At 42.6% G+C, this 22,334-nt stretch overlaps 1 protein-coding gene across 8 annotated transcripts in view; it reads left to right on the forward strand.

Annotated features, from left to right (window-relative positions):
- The window catches only part of STOX2 (storkhead box 2), a 224,888-nt gene that overhangs the window by 169,148 nt on the left and 33,406 nt on the right, over positions 1-22,334 (forward strand). The window contains exons 1-2 of one of the 8 annotated variants that reach the window (XM_047714648.1): positions 21,066-21,573; positions 21,682-21,803. The exons of the other annotated variants lie outside the window; for them this stretch is intronic. Coding sequence (XP_047570604.1) covers positions 21,779-21,803 — 25 coding nt within the window. The 5' untranslated portion in view covers positions 21,066-21,573; positions 21,682-21,778. Of the gene's footprint in view, positions 1-21,065; positions 21,574-21,681; positions 21,804-22,334 lie in introns of those variants that run through there. 8 annotated transcript variants of the gene reach the window in all.

Here is a 22,334-nt window from a genome sequence, read left to right on the forward strand (position 1 = left end):
GGTTGTGTACTCGGGCCAAACCACACAGTGGGTTCCGACTTTCACGACCCAAACGTGCTACAGATGGCTGTGGAAAATGGAAGAAGACACTAAGCCAGAAATGTCAAATTAAAAATAGGTTTTAACTTTCTTCACTGTGAGTGCATAAACAAGTTCATAATTAGAGGGAATGACCTAGGACACATGTGGAAATTGTGACTTGATCTTCTAATCTCTACTTTCAAGAGCTGTTAAAACAAGCACATTGTTCTTGAGTTTGTCAAGTTTTGCTTCCAACCTTTTTTTTAAAATTTCCCTGGATATAACTACATCAATATTATAGCTCTTGTGATGATCTGTCATTAAAGCTGTTTATGGACTGGGACCCCAAGCAAGTTCCCAAATTCTCCTGGACTTCATCCAGCAAATGGAGATAATAGTACCTATTTTCCTAATGCTCTGATGACAAATGAATAGGATGGCATGTGGAAAGCCCCCTTGGTAATGCTTGGCACATATGGGGACTCAATAAATGTGGACATTGTTATCAACAGGAGGAGGGAAGGGAGAAATATTTAGAGGTGGCGGGGGGTAGACATTATCAAGAGAGGACAGTGGTTAAAAGGTGATGGGTGTGTGTGTACCCAGAGAAAATAGTGGTGGTGAATGGCATGATCGGAGGGGTAAATGGTACAAGGGAAAGAAAGGGAAATTTGAGTGTATCTGGTATCTTTAAGGATGTGTGAGGATGGGTGGGAAGACACTAAAACAAACCCTCACTACCTGAGTTGTTGTCCAGACAGTTGGACACTCGGGACCCACGGCGTACCTAACTGAATTTGTTGATTTCCCAGTGCTCTAATTGTTTTGTTCGTTTTGTTTTCATTTCCCGAAGTCAGACATAGGAGGATTGCAGGATATGGTGAAAATGGTTATGCTAAGAAGGAAAGCCATTACACTGTACTGGATTAAAAAAGATCATGAACTTTGGATTACAAACTAGAAAGTGCCAAAAAACTACGGAACATCAAAGTTTATAAGCCAGCGACTTAGTAATGTTAATCTTTGAGGCAGAAATATGAAAGTCCTGTGTTTTGAAAAGCAGGAGAAAACAAAATGAAGAAGACAAAGCTTAAGGAAAAATAGTGAGGCCATCTACTTTAAAAAAAAACCATCAGTACACACTGATTAAATGGCTAAAAAAATACCTTTCTTTAATCCAAGGGATTAAAGGTCATCAGGGTCATTGGCACTTTGATTTCCAAACTCAGCATCACCCGTGGATGGGGATGGTTTCAGGATGTGTGAGAATTCTAGATCCCTCTGCCTTTCTACCTCCTACCCATCTGGAATCAAATATAAGGGGTGAGGTTTGGGCTTCATAGACCAAAAGCATTTCAATAAAGTCTGTGGGGACCAACATCACATTACGCCCTTTCAGTTCTAGGAAGTAAGTCCTTTTTAACCCACTGAGCCACCAGGTGCCCCGGAAGTAAGTGCTTTTTAAAAAGCACCAAACTTTGTCAGCCTAAAAGAGGTTTTTTTTTTTTTTTTTTAAATCTAGTAGAGTTACCTTGATGAAAAATTTTCCACATTGTTCAATTTTTCCCTCTTTGCATTGGGGACCTTGCATTGTTCATACAGACACAGATATGGGGTCAGAATTTGGAAAGTTCTGGGTCCAACTGCCATCTTCGGGCTCCCAGGTGACCAGCAGCCCGGTCAACTTGGGAGACAGAAATCCTGCCACTTCCATTGCTACAAACCGAGTGCTTGAAAAGACAAACACTTTTTCCAGACCACTTTGTTAAGTCCCCAGGCCAATTTACCAAAAGGAGCTTTGTTGCCACGGGATTTTTTTTTTTTTTTCTTTCTTGAGACTCGGTTGGGCTAGGGAGGGAGTGAGGATAGAAGGGATAAAGGGTAAATCGTAAAGCACAAGACAGCAAAAACTTATATGCATACTATGGTTAAGTAGTATGACTTTAAGATAGGTGAGAATATGTTAGATTATTAGCATGAAGGAATATTATATAGTATCATGATGGGAATACTGTCCTCCATCAGTCATTTGGTCTTGAAACCGGCGTTTTATAGGGTATGGAACCTGAAAAGGACAGTTTTGCTATTCCTATGTGCCATGACTCCATTATTTCAAAATTTGAATGTGGTAGACATGCTGATTTTTTTAAGTTAACAGAAAAATTTTACTTATCTAACTAGATCATCAAGAATACAGCCTCCTTCATCAGTGTAGGTGTTACTTCCAGAAAAAAAAAAACAAACACAAACCAACCAATGAAAAAAACAATAAAATTTAAAAACTTGAATGGGCAGTGATTAATCAGCAAGGAAAAGGCTAAAAATTGAAATGTGGAAGCAAAATTGTACTATTATTCTTTTATTATAAAAAAGCTTATGGATAAACTTGTGTTGATAAATTTCATGGACTTAGAATGATTTTATAGGAACAGCTTAATATTCGGATACATTTACTTTGTACATTAGTTTGATTTGTACTTATTCCTGGTGTGTGAACTCTGGCTTTTTAATGTGCAGGGTTTGCAGTTCTTATAAGTTAAACTTACTTATCTGCGATTGTGGAAACTATTGATTTGGGTCTGGACATCTAAGCTAACCTGAGTGTAAGGGAGCTGGTCGGCCACCTTCCTCTCTCCGGACAGACCATGAGGCGCTGCTCTTTGCCCAATGGTAGAAAATACTTTTAGCCCTTTGTCAGTTCTCTTGCTCTCTGTAGCGCCAGGGTGTGTGTGTAGGGGGGGGGGCAATGAGGGGTGGGGGAGAGGTTGAGCCGTTCTGTCCCCCGTTTGAGTTAGAAATCAAATTTTACTTACTTTATAATTTGTCATTGTTTCAGTAAGGATTGTACTGACCTCTTTGGTGGCCTTCGCCGTGTGAATACCTTTCAGAGACATCTGCACTGGTAACTCAGTTTAAGTGACTCCCTAGGCACCGCATAGACACAAAAGCTGTGTTTTCTCAGTTGGGTGGGGGAGCTCCACAGGCCACCACACTCTAGAACAGACCAAGCAAGCTTGTCACTCTCTGAGGGGGAGGCTCCTGGGCCTCATTCCCTGACCCAGGTCACATCATTGAGCCTCCCTTCCCCAGGGGGGCATGTACCCTTCACGTGTCATGGGGAGAGTCATGCAGAACAAAGGGCAGTCACCTTGTAGCTGAAGGAACATGGTGGCTTCCCACGAACAGCGGGGGTGCCATCTGAAGCAGTTTGGGCCCAGTGGCCTTCTTCTCTCCCTCGCTCTCTCCCTCACCACAGCGCAGTTGCCAGTAGCCAGAATTAAAATCCTCATTTGGGCTGAGGAGGAAAGTGTATCCATGATACATAAACCTTTTCTATCAAATCTGCTCTTGCTGCAGATAGGACTTGTCGCTTTTACTCCACAGGAGCGTAGAATTATAACCAACTGAGCCACCCAGGCGTCCCCAGGAGTGTAGAATTATAAATAGGCCTTGCCTACTCTTCATGTGCCCACTAGCGATTTCTGTTCAACAGGCGCTTTCTGTCCTGTGATGACTAAACTGCCCCAGCTCTGTCACTCAGAATGATATCGGCGATGTGAAAATTGTCTTCATGGACCCTTTTTAAGGTGTCAATAGGTAATACTACTCCTCCCCCCCAGTCAGAAGGCCATTGGAATATGGCGGTAAAATGACTTATGGGTGGGACTATGTTGTTGGGAGTTTTGCTTTTTTTGGAATGTTTGGAGTTGGTAGAGTACAGAGGCTAGTCATGCTCGTGTACCACATAAATTGAGTGGCATGCCTCTGGGGACCACAGAGGCCAACTGTCTAAAGTAAAAGTAAGAGAACTGAACAAATCTGAGTAAAAGTATCTGGCCATGCTTGTTTCTCCTCTCAGTAGTAACGGCTTCAGCCACAGCAAAGAAGGGAGTCTTTGAAGCACCTATTACCACGCCATGTGTAGTGTGGATAAAAGAGAGAGGGTCAAAGAGGGAAGCAGAGAACGCAATAATGACATTTGATGTTAATGATCTGGTTTGTGGGGAGTGTGGGTGCCTCACTGCCCCTGATCCATCTAACACTGATGACAAAGCTCATTAGTCCTCGTGCCGGAGGCTGGATGCGGGGAATGAGAGAATGGCGCTCGTGTCAATCATGTTAGCTTCTCTATGTGACTTTAGAGAAAACACTGTGCTAAAGAGGCCACAAAAAAGGCAATAAATCTAAGTTAACCATGTCTATCTACCATTATCACCGAGGTGGGATAGGGGGAGGTATTTGATATGTGAGAAATGGATGAGCTGAAGTGAAATCTTTTCGCAGCTAAAATTAAACAATTTAAAAAACCATCTTGATTAAATACATCCTGAAATGAAAATAAGTTTTTATAAAAGGAAAACAAAGACCAAAGTTAACATACTGGCTTTTATTGTCAACAGTGCTGACTTATTTATGATTATATTTTTTAAACAAGAAAAAGCAATTATAATAAAAAGAAGATTCCATTTGTGAGTAAGATGGATATGCATACTCCACCCCGTCTTTCCTACTGAATGGAACTGTGAATTTTGCACAGAAGACATTAAGCTGCCACGTGAGGACACTTGAAAAGAAATGGTAGTAGCAGGCAAATGGGGAAAGGAGACCAGAATTTGAAGTACCACCCAACTGGTTGTGAGTTTCTTCTTTATACCCTCTCTGCTATCACATGGCGTAGACTCAACAGTGGCCCAAAACCCAGTAAGGCACAATGGTGTGAACGGAAAGATCTTGAAAAGAAGTCCTCACTTTTTGGTCTGAGAAGTTGAAAAGTGGACTCCTATGTTCAGATGAGCGAGGGAAGGCACTATTTTGTTTCTTCTTTTTTCATTCTCTCCTGTCCAACTTATAGTCATCCTGCAGAGAGATAACAGCAGTCAGGGTGGGTAGTCCTCTCGAATTGTAAGGATAAGGGAATCCTTCTCTCCAATGAGAGGAACCATGGTCCCAAGAGTGTGGGGTAAATTCCCATTACTTTTTCTCCCTCACTCTGTCCTCCTACAGTTTGGCACCAGTCTAACTGAGACAATAGCCAGAAGTACATGATTGAGCAAGGAAACCAAAGCCCCAGCCTTTTGGCAGAAGGACCTCAGGGGACTGGAAAGTGTTGAGGAGATCACCAAGAGGAGGGAGCTCAAGAGAGCTGTCACATAAAATGTTGTATGAACTCCTGGGTCCACTTCTAAGCAGCACATGTGTGGATCTGGACCTGAAGCAGCATTCTAAACACTTTGAGATGTGACATATGAACCAGACCATAACAAAATTCTCAGACTGACTAGTGAATGGTATGTACAGGGACAGATCCAAATAGCCTTGCAGAAACTTTGAGCACACCAACATTCAAATCACACCTGATGGAGGTGGTTTGGAAATTGCAGCCTGAACTTACCACGTTGATCACCATGCTTTAAAAAAAAATCAACTTTTTCCTTGGGATTTAAAGACTTGGAGACTCACAACATATTAATAAACATTACTCAGAATTAGTATATGAAGAACCAGGATAATCTCCATTTGTATGGTAAAGGAGAGTCAGCAGTTGCCAGGCTGAAGTGTCACATGTTGAAATTATTAGACAAAGACTTCAAATCAGCTATTATAATTATGGTTCAAGAAGCGTGGATAAACACTCTTGAAAAAGAATAAGAAGATAGAGTGGAAAGGGATAGAGGATGTAATATAGAATTAAAGTTTTTAGCATTGAAATCTAGAATAACCAAAATTTAAAATTATGCAAGGGCTCAATACAGAATGGAGCTAATCAAAGTCTGGACTTGAAGATGGGTCAATGGAAGTTATTCAGTCTCAACAACTGAGAAAAAATATTGAAAGAAAAAAATCAACAGTTCTCAGGGGATGTGGGACAATACCAAAGTGTCTAACATTTTTGTCATCAAAGGTCTAATGTGATCTGAAAAAATACTTGAAGAAATAATGGCTGAAAACTTTCTAAATTTGGCAAAAGACAGACTTTCTGATTCAAAAAGCCCAGCAAATTTTAAACAGGATAAACTCAAATAAATCCATTCCCAGATACATCATAAATTGCTGAAGGTTAAACAGGAAAAAATCTTGACAGCAGCTAGAGAAATATGATACATAATAAAACAAGTAGAATGACTGCAGATTTTTCTTTAGAAGCCATGAAGGCCAGAATGGAGTGGAACAATATATTTTTTAAAGATTTATTTATTTATTTTTAGAGATTGGTGGGGAGAGTGTAAGTGGGGGGAGGGACAGAGGGAGAAGAACAAGAGAATCTCAAGCAGACTTCCCCTGAGCACAGAGCCTGGTGCAGGGCTCAGCCTCATGGCCCATAATATCATGACCTGAGCTGAAATCAAGAGTTGGACACTTAACCAACTGAGCCACCCATGCACCCCATGGAACAATATTTTTAAAATATCCAGTGAACATATCCTTCAGATACAAAGGTGAAATAATGACATTTTCAGATAAAATAAAATGAAACAAAGAAAAATTCACTTAGAGCAGAGATCTGCTCTAAGAAAAATACTGATAGACAGAAAATACCAGAGGAAAACTTGGAACATCAGGAATGAAAGAAAAGCAACAGTGATATGTATCTGGCTAAATATAGTTAACTTTTTTTTTCTTAAGTTCTATAAAATATGTATAATGATGAAAAATGTATATAAAAAATATAACATATTAAAAAGGTGCTGAACTTTGCAGTGTGTATAAATGTATATATGGGTGCTGAACGTTTCAGTGTGTATAAACTATAACATAAAAACAGGAGAGTAAAGGAACCAATATGGTGGTAAGGTTTTTCACTTGAAGTGAAGTAAAATATTAATTCTAATCAGACTATGAAAAGTTAAACATATATACTGAAATGTTTAGAGGAACAACTAAAACAACTATATAAAGAAATTAATAGAAACTGTGAATTAAAATAGAATAGTAAAAAGTATTCAGATATTCCAAATGAAAATAAGAGGAGAACAGGAACAAAATGAGGATAGAAGCATAAAAAGTGGTAGATCTAAATCCCAACATATAAACAACTACATTAAATATAAATGGTCTAATATACCAAATAAATAACAGAGATTGTCAGGGCGAATTTTTAAAAATGACCAAGGGATATGTTGTCTACAAGTAATACATTTTAAATATAATGATGTGACTAGGTTAAAAGTAAAAGGTAAAATGACATACCATGTAAACACTAATCAAAAGAAAGCTGCAGTGGCTATATCAATGTCAAAAAAAGGAGACTTCGAGCAAGGGAAATTATTGGGGATAAAGAGGATTGTTGCACAAAAATGAACGGGTACGTTCACAAGGATGACGCAAAAAGTGTATGTACCTCTTCCACCATACACAAAAATGAAGTCAAAATGGAATTCAGACTTAAATGTAAGACCCCAAACTATAGGACTTTTAGAAGAAAACAGGCAGTTTCATGCATTAGTCTTGGAAATTATTTTAATGTTTTCCACTGAATGATTTTAGTGACTTTAATTTGTCATTGGATTTGACACCAAAACCACAGATAATGAAAACAAAATTAGATAAGTTGGACTAAATCAAACTAAAAAACTTCTGCACAGAAACAAAATCGAGTAAAAGTGCAACCTCTAAAATGGGAGGAAATATTTATAAACCATATATTCAAGAAGAGGTTAATTTCTAAAATATATAAGGAACTCCTATAACTCAGTGGCAAAAACAAAAATAAAAAAACTAACAACCTGATTTTAAAATGGGCTAAAGGCTTAAATAGTCATTTCTCCAGAGGAGACATGCAAGTAGCCAACAGGTAAATAAAAAGATGCCAACACCACTAACCATCAGGGAAATGGGAAACCACAGTGGGATATTGCCTCATACCTGTTAGGATAGCTATTATCAAAAAACAAAACAAAACAAAAAAGACAAGTGCTGGTGAGGTTGTGGAGAAATTGGAACTCTTGTACACCTTGGTGGAAATGCAAAATTGTGCGACTACTATAGAAAACAGTGTAAAATTTCCTCCAAAAAATTAAAAATAGAATTGCCATATGATCCAGAAATACCACTTCTTATTTACTCTAAAGAATTGAAAGCAGGATCTTGAAGAGGTATTAGCACTCCTTTGTTCCTTGTAACACTGTTCACAATAGGCAAGATGTGGAGCAACCTAAATGTCCATGACAGATGAAGGATAAGCGAAAGATCATACATACATACAATGGAGTATCATTCAGCCTCAAAAGAGAAAGATATTCTACAATATGCAACAACATGGATGAACCTTGATACCAGGCTAAGTGAAGTAAGCCAGTCATAGAAGGATGAATACTGCAGGATTCTACTTAATATATCTAAAATAGGCAAACTCATGGAGGCAAAGAATAGAGAGGTGTTTGCTAGGGACTTGGGGGAGAGGGGAGAAATGGGGAGTTGCTCATTGTTGACGTGTATAAAATTTTAGTTTTGTAAGATGAATAAGTTCTAGCGATCTGATGTACAAGATGTGCCCCTGGAGAACAGTATTGTATTGTACACTTAAAATCTGTTAAGAAGATAGATCTCATGGTTAAGTACTCTTACAAAAAAAATTTTGTCTTTTCAAAAGAATGTATTAAAAATATTTGTACTTAATAACAGAGCTTTAAAGTACATGAGACAAGATAGGATTAAAAGAGAAATAGATTATTATAGTTGGGGACTTCAACATGAGTCCTGCAGTAATTGATAGAGTAAGTAGGTAGAAAACCAGTAAAAATATAGAAAAACTGAACAATATCATTAATCAACTAGATTCAAATGACATTTTTAAAACATTCCTCCTCAAAATAGCAGAATATACATTCCTTTCAAATCCTCAGAGATCATTCACAAAGATAGATAATATCCTGAAACATAAACCTAAAAGCAGTTAAAAGAATTGAAATAATTCAAAGTGTGCTGTTTTACCATAATGGAATTTAGCTAGAAATCAACAACAGAAAGGTAGCTGATAAATCCCCAAATACTAGGAAATTAAACAACCTTTTCTAAATAATCCATGGATCAAAGAGGAAGTCTCAGGAAAAGTAGAAAGTGTTTTGAGGTGAACAAAAATGAAAATATAACATATCACAATTCATATGAAGCAGATGAAGCAGGGCTTAGAGAGAAATATGTAGATTAAGTGCTTATGTTAGAAAAGAAGAATAGTTTTGTAATGAACAACCTAAGCTTTTGCCTAAGGGAACGAGGAAAAGAAGAGCAAAACAAATTCAAAGCAAGCAGAAGGAAAGAAATAATAGAGTAGAAGTCAAGGAATTTCAACACAAAATTCATGGAGAAAGCCAATGAAGTCAAAGCTGGTTCTTCAAAAATAGCAGTAAAATTGATAAACCTCTAGCCAAATTGGCCAGGAAATAAGATGCAAATTGTGAATATTAGGAGTGAAAGAGGGCATATCCTTACAGATCTTACAGACATTAAAAATAAGTGATTACTGGGGTGCCTGGGTGGCTCAGTTGCCAGCATCTGCCTTTGGCTCAGGTCATGATCCAGGGGGGTCCTGGGATTGAGCCCTGCTCCCACTCCCCCTGCATGTGTTCCCTCTCTTGCTGTCTCTCTCTCTATAAAATAAATAAAATCTTTAAAAAAAAAAAGTAAGTACTGCACACTTGTCTGTGCACATACATTCAACAATTTAGATGAAATGGACCAAATCCTAGAAAGAACATCCTATCAGAACTCACTCAAGACGAAGTAGGTTACCAGAATAGCTCTCTATCCTTCAAATGCATTTAACTTACAGTTAACATTTTAATTCCAAAAACTTCAGTCCAAAAAGTTTTCTACCAAACGTTTATGGAAGAAATACCACCGATTTGACATGAAAAGAGAAGAGGCAACACTTCCCAACTCATTTTATGAAACCAGCCTTATCCTTATGCCACAACCAGACACAGATAGTACAGTAAAACCACACACCAATACACCTCATAAACTTAGATGCAGAAATCCTCCAAAAAATATTAGCAAATTGAATCCAGCAATACACTAAAAGAATAACAAACCATGACCAAGTGGAGATTAGCCCTGGAATGTAGGGCGAATTCAGCATTTGAAAATCAATTGTTGTAATCTACCATGTTAAAAAACTAAAGGAGGGGGAAAAAAATCACATGATAATATCAATTGATTCAGAAAAAGTAATCGACAAAATTCAGCATACAGTAATGATAAAATCTCCTCATCTGGGAATAGAAAGCAACTTCCTTAACCTGATAAAGAACGTCTACAAAACTCTGCTGCTGACATCATATTTAATAGAGAAAGACTGAACGATTTCCCCTTAACCCTGGGAACAAGACAGGGATGTCCATTCTTGTCCATCCCTATTCAACAACATGCTAGAATTCCTAAAAAAAACCCCTTCCTATAGAAAAAGGAACTAAAAGGCTTGCAGGTTGTAATAATACTGTTCCTATTTGCAGACAACATGAGTGACCATGGAGAAAAATCTCAAGAAATCTATGAAAAACTTCTAGAAATACACTGCTCAGTGGATTGCAAAATTGCCTCGCCAATCTGGAAAGTAGTTTGGTAGTTCTCTGTAAAGGTAAATACACTCTTGCCATATGACCCAGCGATCCCATTCCTCCTACATGCAACAACATGGGCATATCACTTGTTTCCAGGGGTTTGGAGTGTTTTGGGAGGGATGAAGGAGTTCTGGGAGGGAGGGGGTGATGGAATTGTTCCATAAGTCTGACTCAACCTGTTCTTGGTATAACTACACGAATCCACATATGCGTTAAAATCCATAGATGTTGGGGCACCTGGGTGGCTCAGTCATTAAGTGGCTGCCTTCAGCTCAGGTCATGATCCCAGGGTCCTGGGATCAAGCCCCACATTGGGCTCCCTGCTCCACAGGAAGCCTGCTTCTCCCTCTCCCACTCACCCCGCTTGTGTTCCTCTCTCGCTGTGTCTCTCTCTGTCAAATAAATTAATCTTTAAAAAAAAAAAGAAAGAAAGAACAAACCCATAGATGTTGAACATTAAGAAATTCCTTGATTTGGGTATGTTAATTTAAAAAATTTACATCTAAAAATTATAGGTTTTTATGGTAATAGTGAATGGTACCTGATATTCTTGTGCTTGCTTGTTGATTAACTAGATCATTATTGTCCAGTAAAACTTTGAGATGATGGAAATATTCCATATATGCCGAGCCCAGTATGGTGCATACTGGCCCTGTGTTAGCTAATGAGCACTTGAAATAGAGGAACTAAAATAAATGCATTTATTTATTTATTTATTTATTTATTTAAAGATTTTATTTATTTGACAGAGAGAGGGAGACACAGCGAGAGATAACACAAGCAGGGGGAGTGAGAGAGGGAAAAACAGGCTTCTCTCTGAGGCAGGAACCCAGTGCAGGGCTCGATCCCGGGACCCTGGGATCATGACCTGAGCTGAAGGCAGACACTTAAGGACTGAGCCATCCAGGTGCCCCAAGGAACTAAATTTAAATTTATTTAATTCAAATTAAATTAAAGTTAAAAACAAAAACAAACATGGCTAGTACCTACTGTATTGGACAGAGCAAATATAGATGAGTGTATAATCACAGGGATCACTAAGCATAGAAATTCTAATTTTTTTATGCATTCGTTCTAGACAGATAAAAGAGAATACGACTGGCTTATATTTTTTGACTCCAGAACTTTATGATTTTTTTCCCTAGTTTCGTAAACACTTTGTGAATACAAATGTACACTCTGACTTCCTTGCGATGACATGTGGAGATGACATTGAAGATTGGACTAACATCAGCCAAAGCAGTTAGTGGATAAGTAGAAGTCTGTGAAATGACTACTTAGAGGAAACCCAAGCCCACATAATGTTATTGTTGTTTTTCTGTCAATAGTTCTTTGCCTCCTTTAGGTGCTGAAACCACTGTTTTCAAACACTTTGTAGAGTCCAGGAAGTACAGTCCAAATCCTGTTCTCACTTGAGTCAGTTGGAATAGTGTAGACGTGCGAGTCAGCCCAGGGTTTATAGATGTGTCAGACGAGCAGCACGCTGGAGGGACCCCAGTTCCCCCGAAGCGTGTGTTTGGATTAGTGGCTCCCCACTTGCGACAGCATTCTGTTAGAACCTGTAAGCAGGAGGAGCCCAACCCAGGCGTGCGGAGTTCAGCTCTGTGATCGAAAATGTTTGGCTGGGGTATTTCTTTACACTCTGTCTGGACTTGGTTTGCCGTAATTTTTCCCCACTTATTCATAGTTTTCTTGGGGAGGTAGTGTGATACCTTCTTTTCATGCGTGTTGACTTTTCATTCTTCAGTTAATTGGAAGCACCTTGAGGTCAGAGGTTAGTTCTATAGATATGTCTCCTTTTAAAAAATATGGCAGGCTTTGCAACGTTCTTTTTCTCTTTCTTTCTTTCTTTCTTTCTTTCTTTCTTTCTTTCTTTCTTTCTTTCTTTCTTTCTTTCTTTTTTTCTTTTTTCCTGATTCCATCTTACAGAGGAGGAATGCAGCCCACAGAGAGAATAACTTGGCCATAATTAAATAAGCCAGTGATAAAGTAATTCAGTTTCTCAGCTCTTTGACCTTCTAACTAATTCCAGCTAACAGAGTTCTAGGACTCTATCATCGTCTGTCTTTAAAGCTGCAGAAATACGGAGGATAACTTTGAAAATGAATTGGGAAATACCACTTTCTGGTGTGTTTTCACATGTAGTTGTTGCCTCTCCATTTGGGGTCGTATTTGCCTCCGGGGACTGGGACTTACACTGCAAGTTTATACAACCTCGAGACAAATGTGGACAGGCCTCCTTGAGCTCGTTCCCTTGTAGGTTTCGGAAAGTCATGTTGAGTGATGTTCAGTGGAAACATTTTTTTTAAACTTTTACTATTAAGACAAAAAGTGATATATTACAGAGTGTACTATATAGCTTGCCTGAATTTGGGGAAGACTTCAAAACAGAATCTTTTTTCCTGGCTGACTGTGTGGGCTTTCTTTGGGCCCATGTCCCCGTCCTCTGAAGTTGAAAATACTGAGTACCACTGCCTGGGATGTACTAGGTGACTTTCCACCCAGTGTGTTGGAAACGAATAGTCCACAAATGCAGATGCTTTTGTAATAAAATTATAATGGAATTATATGATGTTAAATTAAATTATATCATCTCACTTCCCCGTGTCTTCCCCTAGGTTTTTTTTTTTTTTTGAAGATTTTATTTATTTATTTGACAGAGATCACAAGTAGGCAGAGAGGCAGGCAGAGAGAGAGAGGGGAAAGCAGGCTCCCCACTGAGCAGAGAGCCCAATGCGGGGCTCAATTCCAGGACCCTGAGATCACAACCTGAGCTGAAGGCAGAGGCTTAACCCACTGAGCCACCCAGGCGCCCCTTCCTCTAGTTTTCTTAAAGTTTAGTATCAAAACATCAAATTTAAAATCTGTCTTTTACCTGAAAACTCCCCAGCTCCCAGTTTTTCTGACTTCACTTTTATCTTTTCCTTCCTTATCTTCTTTGGATGTTGATTAGAAGAACCAAGGGCAGAAAAATAATTTATACCAGAGTGAAGAATGGAAAGTTGGACATCTGCCTGCTTCATTTATAATAGCCAAAATGCATCCAGAAAAGCCTTGGAATTTAATGTTCTTTTAATAAATTTTACAAGGTATTGCAGAATAATAGAGAGATGTCTGCACTCGGAATCAGGACCTCTGGGGGCTACCTCTGGCTTTGCTACCAACTCTCGGTAACCTTGGGCAAGTCATTCCCCCAGCATTTGGACCCCAGGATTCTCTTCAGTCAAATGTTGATATACAAGATCACTTTCCGTGCCTTGTCAAGCTCATAAAATATCATTATTGTGTCTTCCTAATGCCAGGAGAATTGATCTAATCCAAAGACTTTTTTTTTTTTTTTTAAGATTTTATTTATTTGAGAGAGAGCGAGCAAGTGCATGAGTACACGAGCAGGGGAAGGGGTCCAGGGAGAGGGAGAAGCAGACTCCCCATGGAGCAGGGAGCCCGATGGGGAGCTCGATCCCAGGACCCTGGATGTGGGGCTGGATTCCAGCCCCGCGATCATGACCGGAGTCGAAGGTAGACGCCTAACCAACTGAGCCACCCAGCTGCCCCAAATCGAGACGTTTGAGGATTCTAGGAAGTCATGTAGAATAACTTTATTCTTCACTCTGTGGTCCTGTTGGTGAACCCCACTGCCTGCAGGGATACCACAAGTCTATTTGTTCTTAAAATACTTAGTTTGCTTGCCTGTGCTCTGCAGCATTGAACCCAACCATAACTGCAGTTTCTTCTGCTACCTAACAATAAGCCACTCACCTCGGTACACCCTGGCCTATAAAGCCCTTGAAGACTTCAGAACTTTCTGTTTCTGAAATCACTTTCGTTGAATTTTAAACTTGTGCCTTTTTTTTTTTTTTTTTTTTTTTTAAATCAGCGTTCATGCAACCAGGAAATTCTGGTCCATTATTGGTGCCCAGGGATTTCTCTTCAGCAGATTTCTCCTCTTCCTTTTATTTCTCAGTTTGAACTAATATTCTACTCTGGGCACCGCTTCAGATGTCAGACTATCACCCGAGCCCAGACAGGCTTTTGGATCGATTCTGGGCAAATCATAGTAGGTGTACATGCTGCTTCTAGAAATGCATTGTGAATGGTACCTTTAATATTTCCTGCTGGACCTTCTGGACAGTCCCTTTGGGAAACAGAAAAGTATCTCACATCTCTGCACTTCTCTGTGTTCCTTGTTTAGGCAGCTTTTTGGGTCCCTCTCAACAGGCTCTTCCGTTGTGTCGCTCATTCATTCTGTTCTCTCTTTGGGTGTTTCCTATACTCTGTTCCCTTGGAAACCTAAACTTACAGCATGAACAGCACCTCCGCCCCCATAAGAACCCGTAATGCCCTTCTCCAACAATTTTCTGCTCTTCAAACTCTTATCTCAGTCAACTGCTCTGGCTTTATCTGTACCCATCTCCTTCAGCCCTGCCGGTCCAGCAAGGTCAGCCTCCAGCTCTTCTCCAAAGCACCTTGTTTGTACTCTCAAAGCCACGTGGTCTCTCAGCACACTGCTTTGCTGTCTCGAAAGATCCCCAGGTTTCTTCTCCCTCCCCCTTTGCTTACCCATCTTCGGGGCCACCTCAACTGCCACCTCCTTCCTTTAGCCCTGCCCAGTTCCCACCATGCTTCCGGCCACCTTGGTCTTGGCTCAGAAATCAATGGGTTTCTTTGGTCTCACGGTACGCTTTTCCTGTCTGCCTTGAAGGACGCAGAGACTGACACGGAGCTGTGGAGCTGGACGCTATAACTTCGTCAGCAACAAGCATGGTCTTACATGTCGTATTTAAGAAATGTTTGTTGACTTGAGCTGCATCGAATTAGGGTAAGTGTAGTGTAATATTGTTGCAGACTAGGATTTTTTCCCTTCTCCATTGGTATGTTCTGGCAAAGCAGAGAGAGTCTTGGCATCGCAGGCTTCTGTGTGGTGATGGAGGTGCAGAGAAGGCCCCGCGGGAGGCAATGTCTGGTCATCCTGTCAACATTCCGTCCCTCTTATGGGTCACCATAAGCTTATAAACACTTGTTTTTGGAGAATGAGGGTTTCCTGGAGGGGTAGTGCTTCTTAAGAGGACACTTACTAACATCTATAACAAATGCCAAGCGGAATTCATTGCTAATGCAACCTGGGTCATTTTCTAATCCATGAGAGACCATTCTTAATCTCATCTTAGGCCACCCCTTAGCCTCCCCTCCCTCTGTGCTCTGGGATGACCGCTCAGCCACAGGCAGGTCCACCTCATGCTTCCCCCCTCCCCGCATCAGCACCTCCATTCCTGGCTTCATACCTGCCCTCCCCAGGTCATTCGTTCATTCAGCACGTGCTTACTTCGTGCCTACCATTGGCTGGCCACGTCTCTGGAGCACATCTGTAAACACGAGGCATGCAGAGACTCTCTTCACAGAGTTCACGTTCCCATGAGTGTGCCTTTTCTCTTCTCTCTCACCAGCCCAGATTTTAGGAGAGATTTGCCTTTACCTTTGAGCCACTCTTGACTTCACTGGCCAGGTGCTTTACTCCAGAATTCTCAGAGGCACCTGCTAACTGCTCCTCCTCTTGGACAGACACTGTCTTGTATTCTTTGTGCTTTTGATGCGTGACTATCTCATCCCCTCAAGTGTCTTACAAGCTTCTTGAGAGGAGAGACCATGTCATTTGCTTGTAAAAAAGTTTGCGTGTACCAGTGTACGTAGCCTGCGTTAGGTGCGCCGTTGAAACACGTTCAGATCTCCGTACTTACACTAGGACTTTGCACCTGGGTACCCAATGCATATTTTTAACTGATTTGAGAGTCTTGCCGGGCTGCCTCAGACTGTTGACCTTGAACTGTGCTCCTCCGTCTGGTCATCAAAGCATTCTGTAAAACCCCACGTGACTGGATCACGGGAGGGTGCTACGGTGTGCTTGTTTGCCAAGGAACCAGTCCAGTCTGGTGTCAGGGACAGCGCCTGTGCACACCTCCTCCACGGAGCACAGCACCTCCGCGACAGTCTGTGGGACGTTTGTGAACCTTTACTGTGACACCAAAGCTGTTGTTAAAAGTAGCAAGAGGCACGGGGGGGGGGGGGGGCGGGGAGGGGGGAGGAGGAGGACTGCTAATAACGTCTGTGGATTCTTTTTTTTAAAGATTTTATTTGTTTATTTGATAGAGATCACAAGTAGGCAGAGAGGCAGGCAGAGAGAGGAGGACGCAGGCTCCCTGCTGAGCAGAGAGCCGGATTTGGGGCTCGATCCCAGGACCCTGGGATCATGACCTGAGACTAACGCAGAGGCTTTAACCCACTGAGCCACCCAGGCGCCCCCTGTCTGTGGTTTCTTGAGTTTATCTCCCCATCAGACTGGTATGGAAAACATCAGAAAACATCAGGCCTTTCTTGCCTTTATTTTTTTTTTTTAAAGATTTTATTTAATTATTTGAGAGAGAGAGAGAGAGCATGAGAGAGAGCATGAGAGGAGAGAGGTCAGTGGGAGAAGCAGACTCCCTGCTGAGCAGGGAGCCCGATGTGGGACTCGATCCCGGGACTCCAGAATCATGACCTGAGCTGAAGGCAGTTGCCTAACCAACTGAGCCACCCAGGCGCCCCTCTTGCCTTTATTTTATGATGGGTTTTGTCCATTATCAAATTCCCCATGCTTCGAGTAGGGCAGCAAGATGGGCTTATGGTTACCGTGTACGCCGATCAGTTACCATCCTCCGCACCATCATTCAGTCACTCTGGTGGTGGGGTGAGGCGGGAGGGCAGCCCCACACTCCTGGCAGAACTGGCGGAGGTAACCACGGTCCCCGCCTGTGAACTTAATCTCCCTGGCCTCATGTGCTAATGAAGTGAATGGCCTTCCATTTAAATGTAAAAATAGAGGTATAGGTTAAAAAAAATTGTTTGTAGTGGTAATTTTATTATAATAGTCGGGAGGCAATATGTGTGTTGGTTAAAAGTGTGGGCTATTAACTCCAGGAAACAAACTGAGAACTGCTGGAGGGGAGGGGGTGTGGGAGATGGGGTAACTGGGTGATGGGCATTGAGGAAGGCACGTGATGGAATGAGCACTGGGTGTTACTTGGAACTGATGAATCCGTAAATTTCACCCTTGAAACTAATAATACACTATATGTGAGCTAACTTGAATTTAAATAAAATCTTGAGGGGCACCTGGGTGGTTCCAGTGGGTGCCTTTGGCTCAGTTCATCATCCCAGGGTCCTGGGATCAAGCCCTGCATCAGGCTCTCTGGTGGGCAGGGAGCCTGCCTCCCTTCCTCTCTCTCTGCCTGCCTTTCTGCCTACTTGTGATCTCTGTCTGTCAAATAAATAAAATAAAAATCATTAAATAAAATCTTGAAAGAAAAAAAAATAATAAAGTCCTTCATTAAAAACAAAACAAACAAACAAACAAAAAAAAAACACCCAAAACCCACACAGACCCTGGTGCCTGTTGCCCAGGGTTTAAATCTTGCTTCTGTCACTTAACTGGCTGCGGAAATTGAGGAAGACAGTTAATCTCTCTCTCTCTCTTTTTGAAGATTTTATTTATTTATTTATTTATTTATTTATTTGAGGGAGAAAGAGAGCATGAGCAGGGAGAGGGGCAGAGGAACAGGCAGTCTCCCAGGTGAGTGGGAACCCCAAAGTGGGGCTGATCCCAGGACCCTGAGATCATGACCTGAGCCGAAGTCGGAGGCTTACCTGACTGAGCCACCCAGGTGTCCCAGGGAATCTCTTGAAAATGGGGATAATAAGAGTACTTACTTTGCTGGGTCCTTGGAAAGCTTAGATGAGATTCTAATATGGGCACAGGGGACCCATGTCTAGGTAGAAACTTACATATTTGGATATTAGAAATTTTGAATACGTTTTTATGGTAAATTTCCATCTTTTGGGGGGGCATTTTTTTTCTTTATCCGTTTATTTTATTTTTTAAAAAGATTTTATTTATTTATTTGACAGATACAGATCACAAGTAGGCAGAGAGGCAGGCAGAGAGAGGAGGAAGCAGGCTCCCTGCTGAGCAGAGAGCCCGTTGTGGAGCTCAATCCCAGGACCCTGGAATCATGGCCGAACCGAAGGCAGAGGCTTTAACCCACTGAGCCACCCAGGCGCCCCTCTTTATCCATTTATTTAACCTTTTCTGTATCACAGAGGAAACTGGAAATTTTAGCTATCAAGAGGTGGTCTGGTGGCCCAGAGTTTCCCCAGAGGGTCTTAGCTTGCCAGAGCTAAAGGTATCTCTATTTAGATCTTACTTTTTATTACCTTTATGACACAGTTACATCTTTGCACCTTAAAAGGCAGGGGTTTCTTCGGCATACTTTCTAACCTTGTAGTGCTCAGACTGTGCCCCACAGGAATGGGTCAGAGCAGGTGGGTTTGGCAGATTCACAACTAACAACACAACCAAACTCAAAGGATGTTGAGTGAAGGTGAGCAGTCTTGGTAGGAGGCCCGGGTGCTGGGCCATGGGCTCAGTGTCTGTCCTGGTTGAGAACCTAGGTGGTATTCCGAATGAGAGGAAATCATACATCAGGAAGGAAAATCAAGACTAAACCGTTTCTGATGAAACCCATAGGCTATCCTTGATGAGGATTTTTTTTAAGCACACGTAGGAGGCCTTGTTCACTAGCACTTAACCTGAAGAAGTTCTCTGGGGCTTGACGACATGGCTCAGCCAAAGGCCTACTGTAGTCTTAGGCCATGTGTCTACAGAGCCCAGAACGAGGGAGGTCATAGGGCCAGAGGGTGCCCAGCCCTCCGCACAACTTTTCAGGAGGGAAACCGACCCACAGAAGCAAAGGAGGGAAACCACGAGGGCAGAGGATTTAGAAAATGTCAGATGGTTGGAGGAGTTGAAGAAGTTTTATTAACAGTGTTAAGACCAAGTGTATCAGTCGGTCACTAAATGAGCCTGTAACGGGCCTACTTACAAAGTGTCTCAAACCATAGGCGGTGGGAGAAGTGATTTGGAATGTAGGGACGGGATTTTTATTTGTAGCTGCTTCATGAGTTGTCGGGCAGAAGAGGGTTATAAATTTTTTATTTTCCGAGGGCAGAATGGGAATCACTGTGTGGGGTCATAGGACTCAGCTTGGGAAGGGAGAACCTTCGTCCTGGGGGTGTTGGGGGTGAAGTAGGCACAGGCTCCTGTGGGAAGAGGTGGGCCATCGGCTAAATCACAGAAATGAAGAGAGAGTGTGATCATGGTGGGACTAGAGCCTGGGGATCCTTCTGCCTTGGTGATTTGGGATGGTCTGTAACGAGAGATTCGTTACATCTCTGGGCGGCCAGCTCTGGTCATGCCTTCTGCTTCGTATTCGCCGTGGGCGAGCTGCTGTGTTCACGAGGATGTAGGGACTTGGCTGTGCAAACAGCCTCCGCCCCCCAAATCTACTTGGTTCCTACGTATCGGGTCATTTCTTGGCACCTGTTTTGTTCCCGAGGGCAGACAGTGTGAGAGGCGCCCATGACGGTGTCATTTCTTTGGGGGCAGTCGGACCCCGTCATCACTCACACAGCGGACTTTGCTTCTTCCTTAATGATGCTTTTCCTCCAGACTCCATTTTTCTGTGGCTCGAACGTGACTGACGAGACTCCTCTCCTCCTCTCCCCTCTGCCAAACTCCCACCCCCCCTTTCCTCTCCAGTTGTTTATATGCGGTGTCTCATACTCTAAATAGAGATGAATCATTTTCTCTATGGTTTGGGGTGTGTGTGTGTGTGTGTGTGTGTCTATAAATACGACACGCACACGTGCGTGTGCACGCGGTAGTCGGTGCAGGGCTCATGATACCCAAACAGTGCCCCGAAACATGCGTTTGCATACACATGCACAATCGGGGTTTTTTGGTTTTGTTTTGGATTTTTTGCCTTTACTGATCTCAGAAGCAGGATTTTTGTTTTTCAAAAAAAGAGGAAACGGCGATCCAGAAAACCAGGCGAAGGCCTGCCCCCAGGTGCAGTTCCAGGGGTGTTGCGAGCTCAGGAGAGGCGTCTCAAACGAGTTCCTGACATAGTGACCTCATTCCCAACACTGCCTCCCCCGGGCGGCCACAGAGGCTGCACCCGGCGGCGGCGGCGGCGGCGAGCGGCGGGCGGCCTTTGCTGCAAGCCTGCCGGCTGTGCCGGGAACGAGGAGGGCCAGGCTTGCAAGGGCTTGCGCGGAGACTGGAATTTATGACAAATAGCTCACTGCAGCTAAACTTTGATCCAGTGTACAGTAGAACCGCCTGTTACACACAGGAAGGAGATGCGTCCTTCATCACCATGAAAAGCCAGGCTTAAAAAAAAGAGAGAGAGAATGGGTCAGGTTTATAATTACGGACTGGTGAGTATCTGACGCTAGATCCATTTTAATGTGTGTGTGTGTGTGTGTGTGTGTGTGTTTCCTTCAAGCATCTGGAGGTGTGTGCCCTTTCCTGCTGTTCTCATGATGAAAAAAATAATTGGCGCTCAGTGCAGGCACGGGAGGGGACCTGGACCCCTTGGAGAGGAGGATGTACCCCTCGCAGCCCCGGGCCTGGGGTACAGTCCCAGCCCGGAGTCTCCTTGCTGCACAGACAAAGGAGCCTGCACCGACCACCAGAGGCTGTAGCTTTTCTTGGAGCGATGACTCATTTCAGTTCACAAAGGATTCTGGGCAGGGTAGTGAGAAGTCAGGTTGGCTGATCCATCCCTATGACTTCACTTTGCAGAGAACGAGGCGGAAGCCGAGTGACATTGCAGATTCCCGAGGCACTGCAGCTGGATGTTGGTTCAGGGCGAGGGGCTCTGATGTGTGGGACAGGCATGGGACAGATCCCAGCTGCTCCATGCCAACAGGATGAAAAAATGGTAAAGAGGATTTTCTTTTTCCTCCTAAAATCCTTCGCCAGCAAAGTACATTCACAGAGCCTCTTTTTAAGGTGCTTTTCGCCAGCTTTTGAAGCGAACTCCAACCAGTATCTCGAACCCTGAATTTTAAGAAGAGCCGAGAGTTCTGGCACACATTTTTAAAAAGTAGATCCACGAAGGTAAAGTACCAGAGATTCCCATTGTGTTCCACATGCCCTCAGTAGCCCATCTGAAATGCTCCCTGGGGCTATGATGACTCGGAGGTTTACTCTTTCTTCTTATTCCAGATTCTAGGAGGTCCGTTTCTGTTACTGGCTCCTTCTTGTGCCTGGACGCAAGCCCCCCTAGCATGCACCAGGCTTTAGCGTCAAAGCTACCCCGGGGATGGAGCCAGTCCAGAAAGGGTCAGGTAGGTTTCCCCTGCTTTTCTTTCAAGAGTTGCTGTGTGTGATGCAATATGGTATAATGTCTACGCCCGCTCTGAGAAGGGTACGCTGTCCTCTGCAAGGCGGTCTTGCTGTTATAACCCCGTGCAACCGCCGTCGGAGGCAGCAGAAGCGCCTCGCCTAAGCTGCCCACCAGATGCATGATTCATCCTCAGTCACGTCAGAACTGAAAAGTCAGACAGCTGTAGGATCTGCAAATAGGGAATAATTAAACTGCTCCAGATCTCCGTCATCCGTGGTCTCTCTTCCACTGTGCGGATGGAGGCATTCACAAAATACTACTTGACATCTTTTTCTTCTCAGTTAATATAGGCCCTGAAATCTGGCGTGTTCTTTGGCCCGTTTACCTACAGGCAGTGCACTAAAATCCAAGAGCACCTGATTCATATGCTCGGGGACTGTTTCCAAGACTAACATCAGATTGAGGTGGATGTTTAACCACGAAGGAAGCAAGCCCGTTTCTTCCAAGTCTGCTTGAGGAGTCAAATTATTGC

The sequence above is a fragment of the Lutra lutra genome, chromosome 2 (assembly GCF_902655055.1).
Source record: "Lutra lutra chromosome 2, mLutLut1.2, whole genome shotgun sequence".
Taxonomy (NCBI): Eukaryota; Metazoa; Chordata; class Mammalia; order Carnivora; family Mustelidae; genus Lutra; species Lutra lutra.